The sequence below is a fragment of the Talpa europaea genome, assembly GCF_964194135.1.
Source record: "Talpa europaea genome assembly, chromosome: 6".
In the NCBI taxonomy this organism is placed as follows: domain Eukaryota; kingdom Metazoa; phylum Chordata; class Mammalia; order Eulipotyphla; family Talpidae; genus Talpa; species Talpa europaea.
This window is the reverse complement of record NC_140072.1, coordinates 99402356-99429778: the sequence shown is the minus strand read 5'-3', so window position 1 is coordinate 99429778 and position 27423 is coordinate 99402356. Positions and strand designations below refer to the sequence as shown.

General features: G+C 36.3%; 1 protein-coding gene across 1 annotated transcript in view; it reads right to left on the bottom strand.

Moving 5' to 3' along the window:
* VWA8 (von Willebrand factor A domain containing 8) overlaps positions 1-27423 on the bottom strand; it is a gene marked incomplete at both ends in the record, with an annotated part of 320923 nt that overhangs the window by 232118 nt on the left and 61382 nt on the right. The window contains 3 exons of the mRNA XM_084235317.1: positions 21867-21944; positions 22034-22168; positions 24838-24969. Of these exons, the coding sequence (XP_084091443.1) occupies positions 21867-21944; positions 22034-22168; positions 24838-24969 (345 nt within the window). The remainder of the gene's footprint in view (positions 1-21866; positions 21945-22033; positions 22169-24837; positions 24970-27423) is intronic.

Below are 27423 nucleotides of genomic sequence, written 5' to 3'. Positions count from 1 at the left end.
TAGATGTCTTTGTAGTTAAGAGTTCTGTATATGACCCAGGTTCCACTAAAATTAGTGCACACACAAAACTGGAACTGAAAAAACTGGCAGTGAAAAAAAAAAAATGGAACTGAAAATAGGTGGCAGTCATCAACAGGCCTGCTCTTCTAGGACAGCTATGGCTGAAGTTCTTCCCAGCGCTCTCATTCCTAACTGGGCAAATAAAGTATCTTCCCATTGGAATGTAAGGTCCAAGTTTCTCTTTACTGCTCTAACCTCAGCACCTGGAACAGACTCTCCCTAAAAGCATATTAACTAATATCCTCTAATAAGTCCCTCTTTATGTTAGATAGGCAGGATGGATTCTACCATCCACAATAAAAGGACAGTATTTCAAAAGTAAGCCAACTTATTAAGGCCTATGTAGAAATGTTCACAGATAACAATATAAAAAGGCTAACAGTTTCAAAAAGGTGGTCAAAAACCTAGAGATGTTATAGAGTAAAATTCCAGTATATACAAACTAAAGAATTGCACTTTATTCCAATGACACTGCAAACTCAGCTGCATTTTATTGCTTATGTTGGACTCTGTTAAAACAGGTGGAAAAGCAGCAAACAATTTTAAATATCTTTAATACTATCTGCCTAATAAGGAATATTTTTAAAAGCAAGTAACAAATAAAGATATAAAATCAAGGTTGCTGTAATAGTAACCTTTTTTGTATTCAGTAAAAAACATCTGCAGCAGACATGGCATTTGGATTCACTCAGTAACACCCAAATCCCTCCTAGTCAGCTAACATGGAGGGTAGTATAGTCGAAAGGACAAGCACAGAATGGGGGAAGCTGGGCTTCAATTCCAATTTTGCCACTTCTTATAATATGGTAAATAGGTAAGGAGAGTAAAATATCCCTAGAATTAAATGAGATAATATCTGGCATCTAGCAGATATTTAATTAATGATATTGTATGTTAATAAACTTAAATAACAATGTACAAATACATTAAAATTCAACTCTGATAATAAGTCTAAGGTGTAATTCAGGACCCTAATACAAATGATAAAACAATGCTGTATGATAAGAAATTTTTATCTTAAATTTAAAGAAGAGGCATTATTGAAACAAGTAGGTTTTAACAAAGAAAAGATAACAGTCAGATTTGGGCTGGTCCTTTAAAATTAAAGTAATTTAAAAAAATTTATTTGCTTACTCCTTTATCTATTGACTGCCTTCTACATACAAGTAAGTCACTGTTCCAGGTGTGAGTATACAGCAGTGAAGAAAGTAATTATGAACCTTACATTCCACTGAGGAAAGAATAAAAAACAAAGGAAAGGAGACAGAGCAAGAAGGGAGGGAGGGAGGAGACACAAATAAGAAAAAAAATGACATTGTCATCAGTGCTATACAGAAGATATCAATATTACATAATATAGATAGATAATATAGGCAATTACCCTGTAGATCAAGGATGCTTTCTCTAAGCATATTCAAGTGACTTGAATGAAAACGGGCCGTATGAAGATTGGGGAAGAGTATTCCAGCCAAGGTAACAGTCTTGCAAAAGGCCGGAGGCAAAAAAAAAAAAAAAAAAAGATATTATGTTAGATTTAAGAAACTGACCGTAGTGAGACTGAAGCATAAGCAGCAGAGTCCTGAAGGGAGAGAGAAACCTGGCAAGGCAAACATGGGCTGGATGATATAGGATAGTGGTTTTCAACCTTGGCTGCCTATAAGAATTGCTGTATAGCTTTTGAAGTTGGGTCCCACCTCAGGCCATTACTTTAGACTCTTTGGCGGCAGGGCCTGATCACTAGATGTTTTTCAAAGCTCTTTGGGGTAAATACAAGAGATAACAAATGCCTGTGAGGGTGTGGAAAAAAGAGAACCCTGTACATTATAGGTGGGAAAATACACTGCAAGTTCCTCAAAAAAATAAAAAGTAGAACTATGATATGATTCAGCAACTCTACTTCAGAATATATTATTTGAAGATGAAAAGATTATCGAAGAGATATTTGCAATCGCATATTCATTATTGCATTATTCACAATTACTAACACCTATCCATGGATGAATGGATAAAGAAAATGTGGTTACACTCACACAAACACACACAAAGAAATACTATTCAGCAATTTCATAGGCTGCAATTTGTGACAATATGGAAGGGCTTTCAGGGCATTACATCAAGTAAAATACATCAGCCAGAGAAAGACAAGTACTACACTGAGTCACTTACATGTGTAATCTTAAAAGAAAAAAAAAAAAATCAAACTCTTACAAACAGTTGCAAATTAGTTGCCAGGATCTGGGGGATACAGGAAGTGGCTGATAGAAGGGGACAAAATTTCAGATTTAATGCAAATAAAGTCTGAGAATATAACATAGAACATAGTGTCTATAGTTGATACCACTGTCTTACATAATTGAAGTCTTCTAAGAGTCGAATTTCAATGCAAGAGAGACCTATAAATGTTCAAGCAACATAACTTATATGTTCTTAAAAACCTATAAAGTAAAATGCGATATGCCAAATGCACTGACCACCAAATTCTCAACAGTGGGTCCAGGGATGGAGGGTTAAAGCTACTTCAGAAGTCCAGAGCTATAAAGGATCCTGCAAACAGTAAATGATGTTACATTTCTAATTGGCTATAGGGTTAGGGTAACGTGGCTAAGAAGTTTGCCACGGCTCCAGGACTAGACAGCTCTTTTGATTGCCTTCATGTGTCTCTTCTGGTACTTTCCTCACACAACTAAAGTTATTTTCCCCTGAATTGCCCACTCGCCCCAATTGTAAACAACAGGGAGTCAAATACCTGTTCACTAGATGGGAGATAGGGAAGAGTTGATGGATGCAGGTAGTGTCACTGAGGATAAATGTGGAGTCTCCTGTCTGAAGCAGCAGAGAGAGGCTTGCTAACATTTTGGAAACAGGCTGGTAGAGGTAGCAAGGCAAATTTCCTTCCTAAGTAAAGGCATAATGGGTTTCATTACTGTCTAGCACAGACAGTGCCTATCCACAGCTAAAATATCTAGGAGTTTAAGGCAACCACAGGAAATGAGCAGGAAGCATCACAGGAAATGGGTTGGCCAAAGTCCTTAAAATTGTTAATCCCTAATAGCAGTCAATAGAGTAAAAATCAGGATTTTAGCAGCTTCTCCCAGCTTAAATCCCAAGCTACTTAAAGTCTGAAGTTCCTGAAAGACCTAGCCTCACATTCCAAATACCTAAGAAAGTCTTGTTTCTACTATTAAAATAGGCTTGTAAATCAGCAACAAAGTTGTATGCATTTAGGAGTTTGGACCCTAAGTAATTGAACTTTTTTTTTTAATAGGGGAATAAAAGAAAAACAAACAATTTAGGAATTATAATAGTAAACCAAATAGTAAAGTTAAATAGTATTTATTTCCAAGAAATTTTTCACAAAATATATTGTACTGACAAAAATTAATGAAATCAAAATCAAATCAAAGTTATATCTTTCTTTCTCTTCCTTTTTTTAAAAGATTTATTTCTTTATTTTATACAAGAACTGGGGTACAGGTCAGAAGCACGGGAGGGTGAGAGAATTCACCAGAGCCAGAGCGGGGAGCAGAACAGGCAGACGGAGCAAAGACACTGCTGAGGGGAGCAGCGGGCGCTGCAGGAGAGGTCTGCTGCACCATGTGGGGTTCTCCCTGGCCGGTGGGGAATTGAACCGGCGCTGCGCCACCGGGGAAGGCCTCTCTTCCTTTTTTGAGATAATCTCCCCATAATGAGAATATAGAAACATAACTTCATCACTAATCTAACTTTTGACAAACACCTCACTCTTGTAAAGACTTTTGAGAACTATGAAATCCTGCTGACCCCTGAAAGGCTGTCCTCAGATCCCCAAACAAAATTACTGCTTAAGTACATTTAAAACAAAAGTACTAATGAAGAAGGACAAATGGACAACTACCACAATGGTTCTTACCAACAGTACTAGGACATCACTACAAGTTTGGAGCTATTGAATCTCCAAATTTGAAATTCCTTTCCTCCTCATTTTTATGGATCTTATGTTTTTGTATCACCAAGCATGGTAAATTAAATATCTTTCACGCTGGAATTCCTTATTTGGTAGGACTCCTTGGTCACTTTTGCTTTCTTCCTTGGGTTAGTTATGTGGTTTTATTATGTTTATTTTTATACACATGACCAAAGACATCCTAGGGTGTTTTTATAAATCAAACAAATACCTCATAACTAAATTTGTCAAAATAACACAAAAGATGCTGCTGTCCATTACTTTAAAAAGACGCTCTTTCCAATAAGTAAGAAGTCCAGTGCATACTTTCAAAGTTAAAAAAATTTGAAAATGAAATTCAAATACATTTTGTGAAAAAGCAAATGAAGACCATTTTACATTTGCCTTTTAAATGGTAAATTTATGCAACATAAGACTGTTTATTCAAAGTGAACTATTTATAACATATCGCACAGCTACACTTTGAAGTACATGTTGAACTTTTAGAATATACAGGTTTAAAAGATTATCAAGTTAAACTTGCAAATATCTTGCCTTTTCAATATGTAACTTTGGGCTATGTCCTATATTATAAATACTCTAGTTCTTTATGAGATTTAAACATAAAATACAAGTGTTAATACATTCAACTTCTGAGATTATCTCTGTCAAATGAGAAGTCTATGATATGTCTTATCACTAATTCAAACAGATACATGCATACCTATGTTCACTGCAGCACTATTTACAATAGCCAAGTTATGGAAACAATGTAAGTGCTCAATGACAGATAAGTGGATTAGAAAAATGTGGTATATGCACAAAATGGACTACTACTCAGCAGTGAAAAAATGAACTCCTGCATTCGAACTAGAGAGTATCATGCTAAGTGAAATAAATCAAAAGGAGAAAGTCAAATGCCGAATGGATTCACATATATGTGAAACATAGAGAAACAAAGGGTCAGATAAAACCAAGCTAATAACAAACCCTAGATATCTGACTGTGGAATTGAAGCTAAAAGATGGGGAGTGGCAGGAAACAAAGTGTGGAGGGAACACAATAGACTGTGTGGAGAACTGTCTGTATCTTTGTGGTGGGTGTGGTGTGCTGACATACATCTGAAGAGGTATGATCTTACGACTCTCAATCATAAACAGTGTTGTAAACAATTACCTCAAAAAATTTCTATTATAAAAATAACACAATGTTGAGATGGACTTCTATTGGTTGAAAACAACTATTAAATTTTGGGGGAAACTGTTCCATTCTATTACATTGTTTCAAAAAGGCTTGTAAGTAGAAAAACAGACCAACACTAAAAAGGAAACCGATGTGAAAACACTAACATTCTAAAGAAATTCAGGAAAATGTAAAGGAAAGCATTCCAAATAAAATCATAAAGTATTTGTAAGGCCTCAATCCATGCCATCTTATCTCAGAGTGAGTCTCACTATCTGCTGCTTATTATTTTTAGAGATGTACCATGTAGCAGGCAAAATAATGGCTTGAAAATTAATAAGCTAGGACTTGCTGCACAAGCTTTCATTAATTTGAATAATAAACATTGGCACTTAAACTTTCTCATCTTTAATTTTGAAAGTCAGGAAATTCTACAGTACTGGCCTATTTTAGAATAACTATTGAGTTTGAGGTAAACAACTGACCACTTCAAAGAAGTTATGCAAAATTTATTATCACAAAATTATTTTTGAAAAATGGGAAATACATGAAAAATTATTATAGGAATAAAATAAACTGCATTAATGTCTCCTGCCTTACCCATAAAAATGTGTTAGTTCTCAAAAATCAGGAAATGATCTAAATAATTTTATTGCTTTTCAACACTAAAGGGCTAGAAATGGAAAAATTAAGAGTTTTGATGGGAAAGATGACAATGATGTCTGAAAATCACACCTTTCAATGATATATACATACGTACATATATATTTGTACATACACATATACATGTATATACATACATGTATATGTGTATATATATTTCTATCTACTTAAAATATTTTGAGATTTCCCAGACTTCTAAGATGGTTTGTGCTTATTTGTTCATCCATTCATTCATTTATTCATTTATTCATTTATTCATTTATTCATTTCTGAGGCAACACTGATTTACAATGCTTGTGTTTTAGAAGCTTAGGATCTCCTGCTTCATCTGTAGTTACCACACCATGGCCACCACCCATGTACACCCCTAGTCTACCTTGGTAGTACACTGTGCCCTGCCCTCTCTTTATTCTCACCCACCCCCTCACACTCCCATTCTTGTAGGCACAATTCCAGTTAGAATTCTAGGGTTATTATTAGTTTGGCTTTTTGTTTCTCTATATACCACACATAAGTGACATCATCTGATATTTGTTTTTCTCCTTCTGACCTACTTCACTTACAATAATCCCCTCCAGTTTCATCCATGTTGTTGCAAATGGCAACAATCTATTTTGACAGAGAAGTAATGTTCCATTGTGTGTGGGATTACATACACATACACACACACACGTATAAATCACATATTACTGATCCACTTTTCTGTCTTTGATCACTTAGGTTATTTCCATAGCTTACCTATTGTAAACGGTGTTGTAATAAACACCATTTACTTTGAACCTGTGTTTATCTTGGGAGTAAGGTGCATTTCCCTAGAAACAACAGGAAGTTGGATTTTGTTTTCTAATCCAACCAGACACTCTGTGCCTTTTAAATGAGGAGTTTAATCAGTAGGAATTCTTTCTTCTAGCCAGCTTTGGGATTCTTTGTCTTGGACTCTTGGAAATTGCACTATTGTAAGTCTTGATATGGGTGTCATCGTGTTTAGATAACCTGATGTTCTTTTAGCTCTGTATCATAGATTTGTATGCTTAGTTACTTCTCTAGGTTAGGGGTTATTCCTCTATTTTTTTTAAAAGGTCTCTGTTCCTTTTGCTCTCTTCCTTTATTGAGATACCCATTATTCTTATATTGTCTTTCCTCATGGAGTCAGATAATTCACAAACTTTCATTTTTCCCCCTTTGCATTTCTCTTTTCACCTGGATTCTTTGTGCATTATCATCTTCAAGGTGACTGATTCTATCTTCCATTTGTTTTAATCTACTTCCATATGTCGCTCCAGAAATTTTACCTTTTTTTTTTTTTTACAAACTGCCTCTCCATTATTTTCTTATTCAAAGCTTTCAATGTCACTGTTCTTTTCATTAATTTTATTTCTCTGAACATTCATTTTTCTGAGTTTTCTTGTATATATCTAAACAGATTTTTTATGCTTTCTTCATTAAAAAAAAATCTTTAGCATGGCAATTATAAGCTCTGTATCTGAGAGGAAGAAAAGTTTATCCATGTGTTTGTTGTTGGCTTTTGAAAATTTGTTGTGTGGCGTAGTATTCCCCTGTGTACTCAGGTTGCCATTTATTTTGTTTTGTCATCTCCCATTTTTTGCTTTTTGAATACTAAGGGTCCAGAACTTCCATTTTTCCAATAGACAGCTACTGTGTCAAGAAGAACTAATCTGTAGCTGGGTCTTGTGTGGGAGGTGGCGAGTTCTGGAGGGTCCTGTCACTGGAAAAAGTGGTAGACATAAGCATGGCTTGTGTCTGTGTTATCGTTAGTAGCCCTTCTCTCTGGGTTTCAGACCCATGTTTCTATAGTAAGCAGGATGAATGCTCAGTGGAGTCCCAGCACATTTCAATGTGGTTTCATTCTATCTACTTATCCCTGAATCTGACCACTGCCAGAGGAAATGAGTCGGTTGAGTTGTGCCCTTATGAGCTTTGAATATATCAGAGCTCAGGTCGACTGGCTCATCACAGTGCTCTTATCCTATCTCCAACCATTAGCTTGACAACAAGCAGTCTAGCCCTCCCTGGGTGCAGGTATGAACCGTGGTTTCCATCCCAGCAGAACCCAATCACCAACTCATGCTGTTGTTTTTCAGCACTGAATTTCTTTAGTAACTCATCTGTTGTACACAGTTAGCACTGGTCACTGGTGATCAGTGAGGCACACTAGTTTCCCCCGACATCACAGGATATTCTAAGTCCAGTGCTTATTTGGACTTCTTTCAGTCCATTCTCCCTAGAATGAAGTAGGGCACTTCCTCTGATGCCACCTTCCCCAAGTCCCCCAACCAATGGTGCATATTCGGTTGATTTCTTCATATCAAACACTATGCTATGGTCTAGCCCAACTCTGATTAGAGAAAGACAGAGCAGCATGAGAAGACTTCATGGCTCTGTTTCTGATTCTGAAGTTGAAGGGGTTATGTGCAAAGACTACAGACAGTAAATATAAAAGCTGAAAAAGGTATGGGTGAAACCTCCCATACCCTAGGAATGAGGAAGTCTGATCATGACTTAAAATCTAGAAACAATAAGACAAAATATTAATGAATTTATCTATAAATATTATTTTAAATATATTACAAGGCAAGAAATAATTTATTCATAAATAAAGGAAAAGGGCAACTGACAGAGAAAACCTAACCAAAATATATCAGAGATAAAAGGCAAATGTGGGCAAAGGAAATGAAGAGATAATTTACTAAGAAAAAACATAACAGCTCCCAAAAATAGAAAAAAGATTTTCAACTTCTGACTGTAAGAAATTAAATTGAAACTACTCTTGAGATGCCATTTTAACTATCACATTGGAAAACATTATGATGTTTATTAGCCCTCTCTATTGGCATTTTTGGTGAATGCAATGGTATAATACTTATTGAAGAAAACTTGACAATATTTAACAAAGACATGTATATATTTCCCTACTGACCTAACAATCCCATTTCCAGGAATTAATGCTGACAATATGAAAATGTGTATATGCAAACTTACTTACAGCAAACTAATCTCTAATTATTAAATACTACAAATAACCCAATTGCTCATAAATAGGAGATTGAGTGCCTAAATTCTAGTATATCCATATGGACACAAATAATGTAAAATTATTCAAAAAATAAGGAAGATCTCCATGAAAGGGAAAAAGTAACTACCCTTACAGTGTCTATTACAAGATTCATAGAGGACATAGGATTAGGAAGCTTCACTCTCTCAAACAGATATCCAGCATGTTCTGGTGGTAAGAACAGAGAATTGAACAGCACATTGTCCCTGACATTGAGGAGCTTACAAATGATGGAAAAGACAAACTCCCAAATTTATCGATTCTGAATTGCATACTTTCTACATTTTAATATCTCTAAAATCAGGGTGCATCTTCAATTAACAGAATCTTACAACAGCTGCTGGCCAGCTAGTTTTCTTTGCCCACGCAAGTGTATGCGTGGCTGTGTATACTGTTTGTGGCATAAAGAGACAAAGTAATTTATTTGTGCTTTAGACAACAAATTCAGGACAAAGTGGAAAGAATATAAGTCCCAGATATTGCCTAAAAATACTTCTGTCAACAGTTGTTAAATTCAAGAGAGTACCAGTATCAAAACCAGCAGAATAGCTGACAGCAGCTTGGAAGGAAGTACTGCAAACAGTAGAAGAGCACTCTGTTCTTGAAAAAGCACAAAAGACACAGAGGATATTTTGTGAAATAACTTGAACATGTACAACTGAATCAAAAGTATTAGAAGAGTCAGACTCTGAAGGTGAAGAAATTTTAAAAATACTTCAACCATTCATTGCTTTTATATTTTGCTTTCTCTGCATGTACAAGAGATACATAATCTAAAATCTAAAAGAGATCTCTCATTAAAAATAAAATAAAATTTACAAGTGACAAAGTCTTAGTTCATATTTAATTCATTGCACTTTTTTTCTTAGCAATATCTAAAATAATGTTGTCTTACAATTGATGGCATCTTGAATTTAATGAAGAACCCTGATCACCATAGTACAGAATAAGTGGTATCTATCAAACAAGTACATTTAAGAGCTGCTGAAATAAAGAGGGAGTGCATGAAAGTCAAAGTGGGGACTCACAAAAAAACATAGAGGTGAGAGTACTAGAGTTAATTTTTGAAAAGTAAGCAAATTGGTCCACAGGAGAAGAGTTCAGACAGCATGAACAGTGCAAAAAGGTATGGATATGGATATGCCAATGTAACAGGGTGGTCCCCAGGAAAGAGGGAGGTTCCAGGTCTCCTTCTCCACCCAAAGGGAGGGTGGAGCTGAGCAGGGAGAGAAGAAGCGGCAGGGGAGACTGAGGAAGGAAGGAAGCAGGATGGAGCCAGAAGGAAGCCTGGAGGAGGCACATGGAGCCTAGAGACACGTAAAGAAACTGTGCTTGCCTTCTGGTCATGAACTGGGTGACACAGATGTGGGTGAGACCCGTGGGGAGGTGACAATGGCAGCTTTTATCTTGATTTTAATTTTGCTCTTTCCTTCTCGGCTTGTCTGGTTGTTTCTGATCCTTTTCTGTGGGTCCCCACTGGAAGATACTTTAGACTTGTGGCAGGCTTTGGGGCCTTGCTCTAGGCCAATCCTGCTTGGGTGGACTTTTACCCACGAGGGGAAGGGTAACATTGGGTGCTTGATTTAGAAACTATATTTTTTGCCTTTTCTGTATTGTTTCCTAATTGTATTAAAGTTCCTTTCCATTAAAGTCTCATATGTTTTGTGTTAATGTGGCGGATGACAGAACCCATTTAAAATAGGCAGGTATGCGGGGTTTGGGCTGCCCCTCTCCCTGCCCTATAATATCAAGAAGTCAGTTACACTGGGGAAAACGCAAATCATTCTTTATGGCTGGAGTTAAAAGGTGAATATAAGTTGCAGGGGTTGCAGTCTCAAACCTGGCTTAAAAAGAATTAGAGGGGCCAAAAAAAAAAAAAAAGCACACTATACAAAAAGTAACAAAATTAGATAATCTTGCAAACTATGAGAAGTGATTAAAAGTTTTAAGGCATGGGAAAAACTAGAGAAACACAAAATTCAGTGTTGGAAGAATGAACTGGGCAAAACCTAGGCTGGAAATGGGCAGAAAGCTTAAAAAGACATTGTTGATAATCTAGGTGAGAAAGGCTGAGCATCTGAAATGAAGCTACAAAACAGGTACATGGAAGAATTGACATAAACACTAATGAAAATGTGATAAGTTATTCAGCAATTAAAAAGAACAAGCTACTGATAATGCAACAATGTGGGTGAATCTCAAATGTGATATGTAACATGCTGAAAAAACTGAAAAGGCTGTTTAATTTATTTATATGCCATTCTGGAAAAGACAAAACAAACAAAGAAAAGAGGACAATAGTTGCCAAGGCCTGGAAGGGAGATTTTGACTAGAAAGCAGCCCAGAGAATTTTTTGAGGTAATGGAAATGTCTTATATCTCAACTGAGGTGGTGGTTACACAAGCAGCATGCTTGTCAAAACAGACTGAATTTACTACATGTGAATTATATTTCAATAAACAATACAAAAAAAAATCAAAAGCATAATTAGGTGGAACAAAGCCATACTTACTTGTTTATGTATGCTTATGTATCCCTATATCTGCTTTTTCACTATAAGAGCTGAGATGTTTCTAGAGGGAGTGCATGGTCCACGAAGCCTAAAATATTATCTGGTCCTTTATAGAAAAAGTTTATCAGCTCTGTTATACAGAGCGATAGTACCACTTTGCTTGATTCCCATTCAAAACCTTAACTGTCCACAAAAGGAAAACACTAGCAATGTGCGTGAATATGCTAATAAAACTGTTGGGGGTATAGAAATAATTTGTTTTCTAAATATATTCTGAATTAAGTCTTCAAAAGTAAAGAGTATTTATTATTTAGTTTTCAAGAACAGTCATGGAGTTTTTCTTAGAAATGTTCAGAAAACCTTCCTATTCTAATCACTACATTTCCCAGTTTGACTCATCTTTAAATTGAAAAGTGAGAGTGTGGATTCCCCAGCCCTCTTTGTTCTCACCCTAAATTTCTGCTGGTCAACCTAAAATGTAGAGTCAGGCAGGGAGCCTCTCACCAGGAAAAAAAGTCTTGGTATGAAGATATCTGCTGAAAATTGCAGGCAGACATTATGGCCATATTAGCATAGCTAGCTAGACCACCCTGACAGGAAGTTAAGTGTAAACAGGGACTAGAGATAGGATGTTTTGATCAGCAGCAACAATGGCACCCCTGCCCCAACAGCTCCTTTTCACTTCCTCCTAGCTTGTGCCATACTATCATGCATCCCCAATACACACCCCAATCAGGCACATTCCTCCACACATTCCTTCACATACTTGCCCACCTTCCCTGAATCTAATACGAAATAAATGTGAGATTGGCATGGAGGAAGGAGCTGCATCTCCAGAGATGTGAACCCCTCTAGGTTGCTCTCTCTCGCTACTTGGACTTTGAATTATCTGTCCTCCATTCTGCACTGCTCTCAATGCTGCCACCCCCAAAGCAACAGAAGAGAAAATTTCTAACTCCTTGTATGAGGCCAGCAAAATATTGGTACTAAAACCAAACAAGTACAGTGCAAAAAGATAAAAAAGGAAACTAGAGGTCATAATATCTCTAGTGAACATAGATGTAAAAAAATCCTCAACAAAATATCAGCTAACCAAATTCAACAATACATTAAAAAAGCATACACATTGACCAAGTGGGACTTAAACAAGAGGAAAACAGCAGAAATCGAGGTGCAAGAAGCCCAGAGAGTTCCAAATAAGAGGAATCCAAAGAGACCACACCAAGACACATTATAATTAAAATGGCAAAAATTAAACATAAAAAGAGGATATTACAAGCAGCAAGAGGAAAACTGCATGACACACACAAGGGAAACCCTGTAAGACTATTAGCAGATTTTTCAAGAGAAACCTTACAGGCCAGAAGTGAATGGCATAACATACTCAAAATGAGATCAAAACTTTTCCAGACAAGCAAAAGCCAAGGACTTCATCACTAAATTGCAACTTTAAGAAATGTTAAAGGATGACATCTAACTGAAAAGAAAAGGCACTAAATGAAAGCAAAAATTGAGATAAAAGAAGGGAAAAATTCTCACTTTCAAATATACACTCACACAGTAAAATTCTTTCATAGAACACCTATAAAGTAGCAAGAAGAGTAAACAAAGAGTAGTAAAAATTAACTACACAATAATTAGTCAAGGGGAATTATATAATAAAAAGATGTAAAATGAGACAGCAAAAATACAAAACATGAGGAGAAGAAAGAAAAAAATTGCAGTTGTGGAATATGTTCAAACATAAGTTGCTGCCAACTCAATAAAGGTCACTATAGACTTATGAACTTGAAGATCTGAAGCCATAAAAAACATAGGTAATAAGCTTTTTGATGTCAGCCTTACTGATGTTTTCATCTCCAACAACAAGAGAAACAAAAGACTTGATGGGAATATATCAAACTAAAAAGCTTCTTTACAGCAAAAGAAATCATCATTAAAATGAAAAAAAAGGTAGTCTACTGAATGGGAGAAGATATTTTTCAGATCACATATTTGACAAGGAGTTAAAATCCAAAACTTATAAATAACTCACCCAACTCAACAAGAAAACATACAACCCAATTAAAAAAATGGGTGAGTCTCTATATAGACATTTCACCAAAGAAGATACAGAAATGGCCAACAGATACAAGAAAAAAAATTCTACATTTTTATCTTCAGGAAAATGAAAACCAAAACCACAGTGAGATTTTATTTAACACTGGTTAGAATGGCTATTATAAAAAAGTCAAGAATAGCAAGTGTTGAAATGGATGTGGAGAAAAAGGAACTCTAGTGCACTATTGGTGTGAGCATAAATTTGTGCAACCACTATAGAAAACAGTATGGAGCCTCTCAAAAAATTTACCATTTAATCCAAGTAAATGCAGGGTATTTATTCAAAGAATATGAAACCATTAATCTGAAAAGATATATGCACCCTTATGTTCATTGCAGTGTAGCACTATTCACAATAGCCAGGATCTGGAAACAACCAAAGTGTCCAACAACAGATGACTGGATAAAGACAATGTGGTATATATATTCACAATGGAGAAGTACTCGGGCATAAAGACTGTTGAAAGATTGCCATTTGCAACAACACAGATGGACTTTGAGGGCATTATCCTTTATGAAATAAATCAGGAAGAAAAAGACAATGTATGATTTCACTCACTTTTGGAATATTAGGAAAGAAAAATAGGCAAATGAACAAACCAATCAAAAACAAACCCTTAGATTCTGACAGCAGAATGGTAGTTACCAAAAAGGAAGAAAGAGGAAGAAAAGGCAAGATGGGACTGACTGGCAGGCAGTGGATGCAGAGTGTACACTGGGTGGTGGGTATGGTATGATATATATAGCTGCTGAGGTGAGAAACTGTGCATCTGAAGCCTATATTCAAATTACCTAAAAAAAAAAAAAAAAAAAGCCAGCCTCCCAAAGTTGAATATACACCATTTAAATGAAAATAAATACCTTGACATCTTCATAAGATAGAAGTGGAATGTCAAGGCAAAGATAAGCAGCAAATAAATAAATCCATCATAGAGCAGTGAATACAGAAGAGAGAAAATAAGAGAAGTAAAACTATTTGGGATAAGCAGAAAGAAGTAGGGTTGTAGATTAGATGGATGATGGAGAAAAGATTTGGTTTGAGTTTAGCTTCAGGAAGAAAAACAGCTAAGGGGTCAACTATGAAGTTGAAGTGAAGTATCCTAATACTTCAATATGTTTTACAGGGTAATTATTTTCATTAAAAGTACCATAAACTTATTTGACCTTAAAAATGTGACTGGAGTTCACTTGGCTTTTAATCCAACTTGTACTCAAACAGAAGAAAGAATTCTCAGATCTGGTGCTGTTTATGATGGTGTGGAAAGAAATCTGGAAATATGCCCTTATCTGGTTGTGAAGAATAATTTGTATTTCTTCATTACTATGAAATCACTAGCTTCAATACTAAATAAAGAATAACCCGTTAAAGGAATCTGACCTAATGCTTGAGCCCAATGATTTAAGATTTTTATAACCTATTATAAAACATATTTTATGTACTGCCACAAATTTGCGTTAAGGCTCTGTTTTTCTTTGTATGAAATCCAGTTCTAAAAATAGCCAAGTCTAAAAATAAAGCAAAACCCAAAGATTAAGTGTAGCTTTATACATGTACAAATAACAGAGAAATCTCTACATCTTCCAGGGAAACAGATGTTGGGTTACTTATTCCCACAAAATTTTCTATGTCAGGTCAAACTTCTAGAAATTTTTCATTAACATCTACTATATTATTATAAAACCCAAATCCATTCTTTAAGTCTATTAAATTAGTTCCTCTGTTCCATAAGAGATCAATGAGCTATTATAGAGCTCATGTTACCATGATAATATTTCTCCATTCTGTCTAAAGTCCATACTTCCAGCAGTCATTTTTCTACTAGACATTTCTCTGAAGATTAAGGAGCAGAAAAGCAAAACTGGAGAAGGGATTTTCAGGATATGTGATTCATTTGTTTATTTCTATAACAGTTTTCCAATTCTTGGCAAGAGTGTACAAGGTAGGTAGAATTTCAGAGAACATGTAAAATATTCTGATAGGAAAATTTACACGCCTTTCAATCGTCATCACCAATGTTTTGCAGGGAGAGGATTAGAACAGGGTATGCAAACGACCTTACTCTGTGATAGTAACTAGAAGATGCTGACATCATATATCAGATGTTTAGCAGAACACAGCATGGCCAGTCATCAACTTTAACAGGAGTACCTTGATACATTTGTTTATCCATCAACTAATAAGTGGAACAGCAAAGTAATAAAATACTTTTGTGAGCATACTGTTACTCTCCTAAAACACATAAGAAAATCTCTGCTGCTTAAATGAATTCTTTCACATATAAAGATAAAATTCTCAAAGGCAGGATTCTTTTGGTAGCTTTCAAATAGAGCTGAGAAATGTGAACTGAAACAGACAGACTCCTTGCTTGGTTCTCCTTTTAAAGGACAGCAGGATGAAGGGACAATAATTTTTACAGGTTAAGCACATTATCTTAGGATAATTTATCACTCCTTTTTAAAACATCATAAAACTACTATAGAAATGGACACAAACACTAGTTTGGAAAAATTGGTGAACCTTAAATTCTAGTTTTCATTATAATGAGAGTTTTTATTTTAATGTGAATTAAATACTTACGGGTTTTTAAAAAAAGATTTATTTATTTATGCATACAAGAGCTGGGGTACAGGCCAGAGATGTGAGGGGTGAGAGGATTCACCAGAGACAGAGTGGGAAACAGCACAGACAGACTGACTGAAATACACTGCTGAGGGGAGCAGCAGGCGAGACAGGAGAGGTCTGCTTTGCCATGTGGGTAGCTCCCTGGCTAACTGAGGATCGAACTTGTGCTGCAGAGGCTGCTGATTGCTTCATAGTGCAGTGCTTAACCCCTTGCGCCACCAGGGAGGCCCAATATTTATGGTTTTATAAATAATAATTTAATAAATTGGGATGAAGTAAAAGTGAAAAGACATATCCTCAAAAAAATCTCCACATGATTCCAATGTAATGGCATTGGTGAAATCAAACTTACATTTATCCTTGACCTCTAAGTGGAAAAAAAGAAACTGTTTATAACAAAACTTAAGTTGTTTTATAAATTTATTTATGAATTAGATTTTCCTCCCATTATTTGACAGTAAAATATTTTCATAGGAAATTAAAAAGTTTATGGTTAACAGACTGTGAGATGATAAAATGCCATCCTTAAATCACTTCTAACATGAGCTATGGAAAAGAATGGGCAGATGAACTGGCATGCTGAGCTATCTGGCTTCTGACCTCTGATAAAAACAAGAGGGGTGATTTGTAAGAGAACAGAGTATTTTTCATGGCATCTTCCATCCCCTCAACAATTTCTTTTTAAAAATTCAGTATAAAAATGTAAAAAATGATAAATGTTAATAAAAAAATGAAAAAGAAAAAATAAACAAATTGACACCCTAAAAAAAATTCAGTAGACATAAAATCAATCTATAAAAACTCATTTCAAAATATATTTAAATAAAGATTTATTTATTTTATACAAGAACTGGGGTACAGGCCAGATGTGTGGGTGGGTGAGAGGATTCACCAGAGACAGAGTGGGGAACAGAACAGGCAGACTGACGAAATACACTGCTGAGGGGAGCAGCGGGCGAGACAAGAGAGGTCTGCCGCACGATGTGGGACCCTCCCCAGCCGGCAGGGATGGAACCGGTGCTGCAGAGGCTGCAGATAGCTTCATAGCGCAGTGCTCAATGGCCTGCACCACCAGGGGAGGCCCAAATTTATTTTCTTTTCTCCAAATCATTATTTGTGAAACACAGGGCATCACTACTAAAGTTTCTTCACATTAATTCATATTCCTTATTTTTTGTTATAAACTTGGATCATAAACTCAAGATGTGGCATATATATATACAATGTAATACTACTCAACAATAAAAAAACATAAACTCATTCAATTTTCAGAAAATAGATGAGTTGGAATGGCTTGTACTAAGTGAAATAAGCCAGAAGAAGAAAGATAAATACTGGAATATAGACCTCAAATAGCCAAACATCTGCTAAGTGAAACCATCTAATGGAGAAATCATAAAAGGGGGGAAAAGCAGGTATTGTATTTCCAGTTTTCAAACTGTACTATAAAGCCATAATAATTAAAACACCATGATACTGGAATAAAAACAAACATACAGGACAATGGAATAGAATTAACAGCCCAGAAATAAAACCACGCATTTATACAAAACTAATGTATGACAAAGGAGTGAAGCACCTACACTGGAATAAGGAAAGTCTCTTTAATAAATGGTGTTGGAAAATTTGGATTACCACATGCAAAACAATGAAAGTAGGTCATGATCTCAAAACATACATGAAAATCAACTCAAAATGGACAAAAGGCTTGGGTGTAAGACCTGAAACCATAAAGTACATAGAAGAAAACATATGCAAAATAATCCCTGATATAAACTTCAGAAACATCTTTGCAGATTTCTCTCCACCAGCAAGGAAAACAAAGAATGTAAACAATTGGGCCTACATCAAACAAAGAAGCTTCTGTACAGGGAAAGAGATGGTAACCAAAATGAAGAGACACCCTACACAGTGGGAGAATATATTTCCACACCATACATCAGACAAGGGACTAATATCGAAGTTCTACAGAGAATTCAGACAACTTAATAAAAAAGAAAAAAACAAGCAATCAAAAAAGGGGGTGATGAGCTAAATAGGCACTTCTTCAAAGAAGACAAGCAGATGGCCAATAGGCATATGAAAAAAATGTTCATCATCTCCTATCCGGGAGATGAAACTCAAAACCACAATGAAATAGCACCTCTCACATGTGAGAATGGCCCATAGCCAAAAACCAGAAACAAGTGCCAGTGAGTGTATGAAGAAAAAGGTACCCTGTTACATTGTTGGTGGGAATGTAGACTGATCCGGGCACTATGGAAAGCAATGTGGAGGTTCCTCAAATGATTTGTTACATAACCCAGCAATTCCACTCCTAGGTATCTACCCAAAGAACACAGAAACACTAATACGAAAGGAAACCAGCACTCCCATGTTTACAGCAGCACTATTAATTATAACAAGACATGGAAACTACCTAAATGCCCCAGAACAGATGAGTGGATCAAGAAAATGTGGTACTGGGCCTCCCCGGTGGCGCAGTGGTTGAGCGCTGGGTTGCGAAGCTCCCTGCGGCCTCTGTGGTGCCGGTTCAATCCCCGGCTGCTTCCCGGCCACCGGAGGAGGGTCCCACATGGCGCGCAGACCTCTCCTGCCGCCCGCTGCTCCCCTCAGCAGTGTACTTCGGTCCTTCTGCCTGTTCTGCTCCCCGCTCTGGCTCTGGTGAATTCTCTCACCCTCCCGCGCTTCTGACTGTACCCAGTGCTTGTATAAACAAACAAACAAATAAATAAATAAAATACGTGCCTCTTTAAAAAAAAAAAAAAAAACAAGAAAATGTGGTACATATACACAACGGAACACTAGTCAGCAGTCATAAAGGAAACTGTTGCTGTCGTTTGCAGCAATATGGATGGAACTTGAAGGCATTAGTCTAAATGAAACAAGACAGAAAGAAAAAGATAAATATTGGATGTTTTCACTTATATGTGGAATATAAAGAAACCCAACAAAGGATTAGACAAACTTTAAAACTGACCCAAAAAAGCTGACCATAGATCTGAGGAATACAAAATGGGTGGAGGAAGGAGAGAGGAAGAATGGGAGAGGAGAAATAGGGGCCGGGGGAGAACTATGGTAACCATACCTGAGAGGAGAAATCCTGTATTGTGAAAAAATTAACAAGATGTAAAATAATGGTAGTTCATTAAAATACATATAGACATACACACACATATTTTTAAAAAGTTGATATGTCAGAAAGAAAATAGAGAGAACAACGCATACAAAATCATCAGGTAATGTAAGTAATTAGTGACAAAGGAATCTGTTTTGAACACTACTATTATTTTGTTAAATGCATCAGGGATTCCACTGATACTTCTTCAAGTATAGCATCACTTTTTTAAGAATGAAAGGATTTTGAATAACTCTAAGGGAGTAAGAATGATGAAAGTCATTTTTTTTTAATAATAAATTTTATTTTTCTATTCCCCCATACAACTGCAAACCCCCCATTCTGACCCCAATCCCTCCCCTCCCACCCCTCCACCCCCCAAAAAGTGTCTCTGGTTCATAGTTTTTTGTTGATTTTGATTTTCACTTGATGAAAGTCATTTTAATGAGATAAAATGTGTGAGAGAAGGCAGAGGATAAAATCTGAAAGAAGTTCTGGAGTAGTAGCAGATGGGGTTGAATATAGAGAAAAAAATGCATTTGGGAGTAAATAGGAATCACGATCACCAGGCAATGTTGGTTTCCCATTAGAGAGTTTTAAAGATTTGCAAGGGAATGCAGTATAGATAGATGTCAAAATGTCATGCTGTGCACCCAAAATCTGTATTTTATAAACCAATGTTACTTCAATGAAAATTGAAAAAAAAAATTCATATGGAATCACAAGTCAAAACAATCCTGGAAAAGAAAAAAATGTTGGAGGCTTCATATTTCCTGATTTCAAAACTTACTATCAAGTTATTATAATTAAAAGAGTACGCAGTGACATATGGATAGATACACAGAACAATGGAATAGAACAGAGAACTCAAAAGCAAATCCTTGTACACACGGTCAATTAATATTGATGAGGATGGCAAAACTATCACAAGGACAGCACAGTCTTCAACAAATGGTACTGGGAAGAGATAACATACACATGCTAAAGGTTGAACTTGGACCCTTACTTTACTCCATATACAAAAATGAACTAAAAAATGGATCAGATATCTAAATGTAAGGTCTAAAGCTGTAAAACTCTTAGAAGAAAATACAGGGCTATTCATGACATTGGTCTTGGCAATTATTTACTATAACACCACAAATATAGGCAATCTCAAAGGAAGTCTTTATTGAAATCGAATCTTTTGTGCTTTAAATGATACTATCAATAGAACTAGAGATAACCCTCAAAATGGGAGAAAATATTTTCAAATCCTACAGCTGAAGATGATTAATATTTAGAATATATTAAGAATTCCTACAACTGAAGAACAAAAAGGCAATCACACTAAAACATAGGCAAGGAATTTGAATAAGCATTTCTCCAAATAAGATATACGAATGGCCAAGAAACACACAAAATGATTTTAGTAATAATGTAAGTTACTGTGGAAATACAGTGAGTTACCACTTCATGCCCCTTAGCATGGATATTACAAAACAAGAAAATGCCAGAAAACATGAGTGTTGAAAATGTGAAGAAACTGGAACACTTTTGCAGTGCTGGTGGGAATGTTAAAATGGTACATCTGGTGTAGAAAATGGATTAGCAGCTCCTCAAAAAGTTAAAAAAACTACAATATGATTTAGTAAAATCACTCCCAAGTACATATCTAAAAGAATTGAAAGCAGAAACTTATACAGATACTTGTACACTAATTTTCAAAGGAGCATTATTCCCAATGGCCAGAAAGTAGGAAACAATTCAAGTATTCATAAACATACAAGTGGATAAACAAAAAATGAAATAAATCAAATAAAGTAGATACAAAATGACAAAAATTATATGATCTAGGGAAAGGGGAGGGATGAGAACAGGGTTGGGAGAACACATGGACTACAGGTGGGGGACCTTGGGTCTCTGGCAGTGGGTACACTACAGTGACCTGCAGGCGGAGAGCCTACGCTTCCAAAATACTAACAAGGGTGTAAACCAATGGTAATTCAATAAAAAAATTTTAAAACATTTTATGATTTTACTTAATATGGAGTATGCCTAGAATAGACAAATTCACATGGACATAAAGGTATCTAGAGATTATCAGGATCTAGAGGAAGGGAGGAATGGAAGTTTTTATTCAGTGGGAATGGGTTTTCTATTGGGGTTGATAAAAAAAGAATTCTGAAAATAGATAGTGGTGTTGTTATACACCATTGTACATGTATTAATTGCCAGAGAATTATACACATAAATATCTAAATGGTAAAATTTTTATGTATATTTCATCACCATAAAAGAAATAATCTGTTTGATGAATACCTAAATATGTCCCACTGCTGACAAAACCCATTTTGTTTAAATATTAATATTAAATATACCGTGTGCACACATGCACATAAACTGACCCTCTCTTGAAAAACAGATCCTGGTATGTTGTACATATCAGTTATTCTAAAACACACTTTTGACAGCTCCAAACAATTATAATTGCTCTCTAATTTGATTGCTGTTTCACCTATTTATCCATATCAAAATGAACAGTCAATAATTTAAAGAAGAATATCCACAAATTCTACTGATGGTCCAAACACAGTATGTTTATAGCCCAAGTGCTAAAGATGAACATCATACCTGATAGAGCATGATAGGTTCTATGTTGTATCCTAAAGTATCTGCAAAGTTCTTAGCAATGACTGTTTTTCCACAACCCTACAAATAGAAATACAATCATTCAAGGAGTAAGTCAAAACAACCAAAAATTAAGAAACAAAATTTCGCAGTGATCCTGCCATTCTTACTTTTCCTCCAATTAAACATATGTCCTTAACCATGTGAGACTGCATCATTTCAGCCAGTAGTTGCTTATGGCTTAACGTCTGTATAAAACAGTCGGATGCACAAGGCTGATTTAATGGTCTGGTTCCAGCTGGCACCTATAAAGATAGGTAAATAAAATACATATATATTTTTCCCAAAATACTAGTATACAAAAGCACATAACTGTCATTTAAAGGCCCCCACTAATTCATTGTTCAATTTTACATTGTTTTAACTATTTCAGAAGAACAGCACCTAATTTCTCATTCACAGATCTGAGATCATTATCATCAAACCTCAATATCCATCATCCCTTTAAAATTAAAGTAAAAAAAAAATTAAATTAAAGTTCCATGCTATATGCATTTGCATAATAATCATGCTATTTTCAAGCATATGATAACAATGTCATTACTTGAAAATGAAAGGTTTTTTGGGTCAAATTTCAATTTTAAGTACAGAATTTTTAAAAAGTTCACTGGGACTCTCCCAAATTACCAAGACCTCCTGATTTCTAAAATCTGTCCACAAATCCTTTTCCACTCTTATTTGAGTTTTCCACTTAGAAATATCTTTTTTTTTAAAGATTTATTTATTTATTTATACAAGCACTAGGTACAGTCAGAAGTGCGGGAGGGTGAAAGAATTCACCAGGTGCCATGTGGGACCCTCGCCGGCGGCCTGGGATCGAACCAGCGCCGCAGATGTGCGGGCAGCTTCGCAGCCCAGAGCTCAACCGCTGTGCCACCAGGAGAGGCCCAGAAATATCTTAAAGTATCTCCTACCATGCTTCATACCTACCTTTCCTTGTATTTCCTACCTCCTTATTAGTCTCCTGAGGGCCTTATCAGGAAAGGATTTCTGTACTTTCCTGAGAACTCTGGCCTTGATCACGCTTTATACCACAAGAACCTTAAAACATTAAGCTTAAAAGTGACAAGATTAAATCTGCATTAAGAAAGATCATCTGGGGGCCTCCCAGGTGGCGCAGCGGTTGAGTGCTGGGTTGCGAAGCTGCCCACAGCCTCTGCAGCACCAGTTCGATTCCCGGCTGCTCCCCGGCCACCGGAGGAGGGTCCCGCATGGCGCGCAGACCTCTCCTGCCGCCCGCTGCTCCCCTCAGCAGTGTACTTCGGTCTTTCTGCCTACTCTGCTCCACGCTCTGGCTCTGGTGAATTCTCTCACCCTCCCGTGCTTCTGACTGTACCCAGTGCTTGTATAAATAAATAAATAAATCTTTAAAAAAAAGAAAGAAAGATCATCCGGTGGCAATATAGAAGCCTTACTGAAAGGAACTGTAAGCAATGAAGTTAGAAAGTCATTATCAAAGGGAGGCAAGTAACAAAAGTTTGCTCACACCTCATGCCTCTGGACATACTAGTTAAAGTGACAGAAATACGCATGCAACTTTCCACTGATGAGCCACTGGAAAACTATGTCACACTTTAAGACTTAGCCCAAGGCCCCCTCCTCTATGAAACTTTCTCTACTCCTTCTTCTGACTCCAAGCATTACTTTCTTTTCTATACCCATAGCCAGTCCAATGCAGTCCTTTCTCATCTGCCTCCACTCTACACCAACAATTAGTTCAGTTAGTTCATTCATCTGAAGGATAAAGAAGAGTGTAGTGGAACGTGATCCTGTCTAGAAGTTTCAACTGTGCTATTTCTTAGCTGGTAACTCAATTGGCCTCTTTGCATCTGTTTTCTAATCTATAAAATGGAGATAATAAAACTTACCTCCAGGGTTACGGGGGAATTTAATGGCACAACATATGCAAAGAGATAGTGACAACTATACAGTAGACATGCAGTATATCTTAATACAGAGCCTGATTCTTGTTAGTCATAATTAATGTTTAGTTTAAGGAATGAATAAGGATAGTAACATGACTAAGTTTTAATAATCTCACATTAAAGCAAACAAAAAAGTACATCATGAAAGTTTGTTCTGTCATAACTTCAGAAGGTAAATAAGCATTTATTCTTTCCTACATTCACATATAGTTTAGTTAAGTCAAGCCTTTTCAGGCTGTGTTGCCTCTTGATAGTTTCTATCATTTCTTGGGGTTCCTAGGCTCCTCAAAGAAAGAATCAGATGACCAAATATTGACCTTCTCTTCTAAAATTTGGTCAACTAGAGCAACTCCTTGTTTAACTATTTTATATATTGATAGTTGAGAAAGCTTTTATTTGAAAAGATTATTCCTTAGCTGCTAAATTGTGTTTGAAAACACATTTTATCAAGAATTCAAAGCATGAAATGCTTTCAAAACATTTGTGTTTAATTTTCCCAAAGGTGGACTTCGGTTTTTAATAAAAAGCTACCCATTTTTCCTGAACTTTTCCGGTTTACAAACATATATGACTCTGGATAGTTAGACAGACACAATATATACATATGATACTATAGAACCCAAGAAGATTTATAAGGGAATAATCCAATTTAAGTCATAAAAATAGGCAGGACAAAGCAATGTTAGAAATATAAACTGGGCCTCCCTGGTGGCGCAAGGGGTTAAGCACCACACTATGAATCAATCCACAGGCTCTGCAGCATGAGTTCGATCCCCGACGAGCCAAGGAGCAACCCCATGGCGAAGCAGACCTCTCCTGTCTCACCCCCTGCTCCCCTCAGCAGTGTACTTCAGTCAGTCTGCCTGTTCTGTTCCCCATTCTGTCTCTGGTGAATCCTCTCACCCCACCCCCACATCTGGCCTGTACACCAGCTCTTGTATGCAAAAATAAATAAGTCTTAAAAAATATATATAAACTGGATTCATTACCTTAATGGTGACCTCTTTTCCTGCAATCTGGACAGTCACAAGAGCCTGAGAGACACGGTTTTCAGTCATCCTCTCCACTCGCACAATCTCCTTAGGAAGCACTGAGGTACTTGAATCTTGGAGTTCAAAACGCTGTAAAATTACAAGAAACCCATGTAATTTATTTTTCATTTTAGTATTAATGTTAGTTATCTAAACGATTCCATCTTAATTAGAAGTGACACTCTATATTATAAAAGTTGAGATAAAAAATCAACGAGAAATTTTTTCCTATTTTTACAAATACCATTCTACTTATGCCAGTTACTAAAGGTGATATAAAAATAGTACCTAAAATTTACTGAATTACAGGAAATACAATTAATGGATTCTTGACGTGGTAGAAGTTTGCAGCCTGCATTTCTGATAATCAAAGGTTCCAGTTTCCTAGAAAGTGATGATGAGACTCTTGAAAACATACTTAAGTGAAAGGCCTTTGTCAGCTGATTTCTTAAATTAACTAAATTTTTTATTAATTTCCTATTACACCATTCTGCTGTCTGCTTGTGTGGTTAGCTTAATTGATTACAAGAAATTAAAACAATCAATCTTCCACAGTATCTGCCACAGTGCCCTTTCCATTATGTTCTCAAACAGGATTTAAAAGGCCAATAACACTGATTCTTTCTCCATATAGACCAATTCATTGGATTATACTTCCACCCAAACCAGCTAGTTATAGAAAAAATGTGTAAGAACACAAATAATGAAAATACTAAGCAAAAATTAAATTCTATTCTCTACTACTAGCAGCAAGTTCAACATAAAAAGTTAAGAGGCATAAATTACCTCCCAAAAAATCCTGCCCTAGTTTTAGAACATTATCACTATAGTAAAAGAATTGAACCTCAATGGAAAAAAACCCATCATAGATGGAACTGGGAAAGGGCTGCCCCCACAGCCACAGGTGAGCTGAAAAGCCCCCACAAGCCAGGCCCCATCTGGCTGCCAGTTGGAGCCCAGAGGGGATCCAGCCACCACCAGGGCAGACCACGGGCACAGGGAAGTGCCCTCCTGGCTTGCAATCTTAGAACAGGTATCTTTGCTTCCTGAACTCACCTAGACTGCCTGAAACTATGGTATTGGAACGAGAACAGACACACATACCAATGGAACTGAAAAGAAAATCCAGAAATAAACCCACAAATTCACAGTCAACTAATCTTTGACAAAGGAGCAAAGAATATGCAATGGAGCAAAGAAAGTTTGTTCAATAAATGGTGCTGGGAAAACTGGGTTGCTATATGCAAAAGAAAGAAGCTTGACTACTACCTCACATCATGCACAAAGACCAACTCAAAATGGATTTAAGAACTAGACATAGGACCTGAAACCATAAAATATATAGAAGGAAATATAGGTAAAACACTACATGACATACACCTCAGCAACATCTTTAAAGACTCATCACCCAAAGCAGTGATAGTGAAGACAAAGATCAACAGCTGGGACTACATCAAATTAAAGAGCTGCTGTACAGCAAAAGAGACAGTAACCAAAACAAAGAGACACCCCACTGACTGGGAGAAAATTTTTGCACACATCGCTAATGATAAAGGATTGATCACAAAAATCTACAAAGAGGTGAGAGACTCAACAAAAACAAAGTAAATAATCCAGTCAAAAAATGGGCAGAAAAGCCAAAAAGGAACTTTTCCAAAGAAGAAATGCAAATGGCCAACAGGCATATGAAAAAATGTTCAGCATCACTTGTAATCAGGGAAATGCAACTCAAAACTACAATGAGATACCATCTCACACCAGTGAGAATGGCACATATTAAAAAAACTAGCTACAATAAATGTTGGTGAGGATGTGGAGAAAAAGGAACTCTCCTGCACTGCTGGTGGGAGTGCAAACTGGTCCAAACACTATGGAAAGCTGTGTGGAGATTCCTCAACCTTCTAAGGATAGAGCTTCCATATGATCCAGCAATTCCACTCCTAGGTATTTACCCAAAGGACACAGAAACATTAATTCCAAAGGGCACCTGCACCCCTATGTTTGTAGCAGCACTATTTACAATAGCTAAGCTTTGGAAACAACCCAAATGTCCAAAAATAGATGACTGGATCAAGAAGATGTGGTACATATACACAATGGAATATTACTCAACAATCAAAAAAGATAAACTCATGCAATTTGCAGCAACACGGATAGAATTGGAAGGGATCATCCTCAGTGAAATAAGCCAGAAAGAAAAAGAAAAATACCAGATGGTCTCACTCATAGCAGGAATTTAGAAAACCTAAATAAGGGTCCAGGAAAAAGACTAATTATAATAAAGTAAAAATCAAAATCAACAAAAGCAACTATAAACCAGAGACACTGTGGGGGTGGGGGTGGGGAAGAGGGGAGGAGGGATTAGGGTCAAAATAAGGGGGGTGGAAATTGTATGGGAACTATAACCAAAATGAAAATGCATACACTGTGCAAAAATGAAAAATGATGTAAAAAATATATAAAATAAAATAAAATAAAATAAACTTCAACAGAATGACACAGCTCCAGAAAATAGATTTTTGGGAAGAAAATTATCTTCAACCT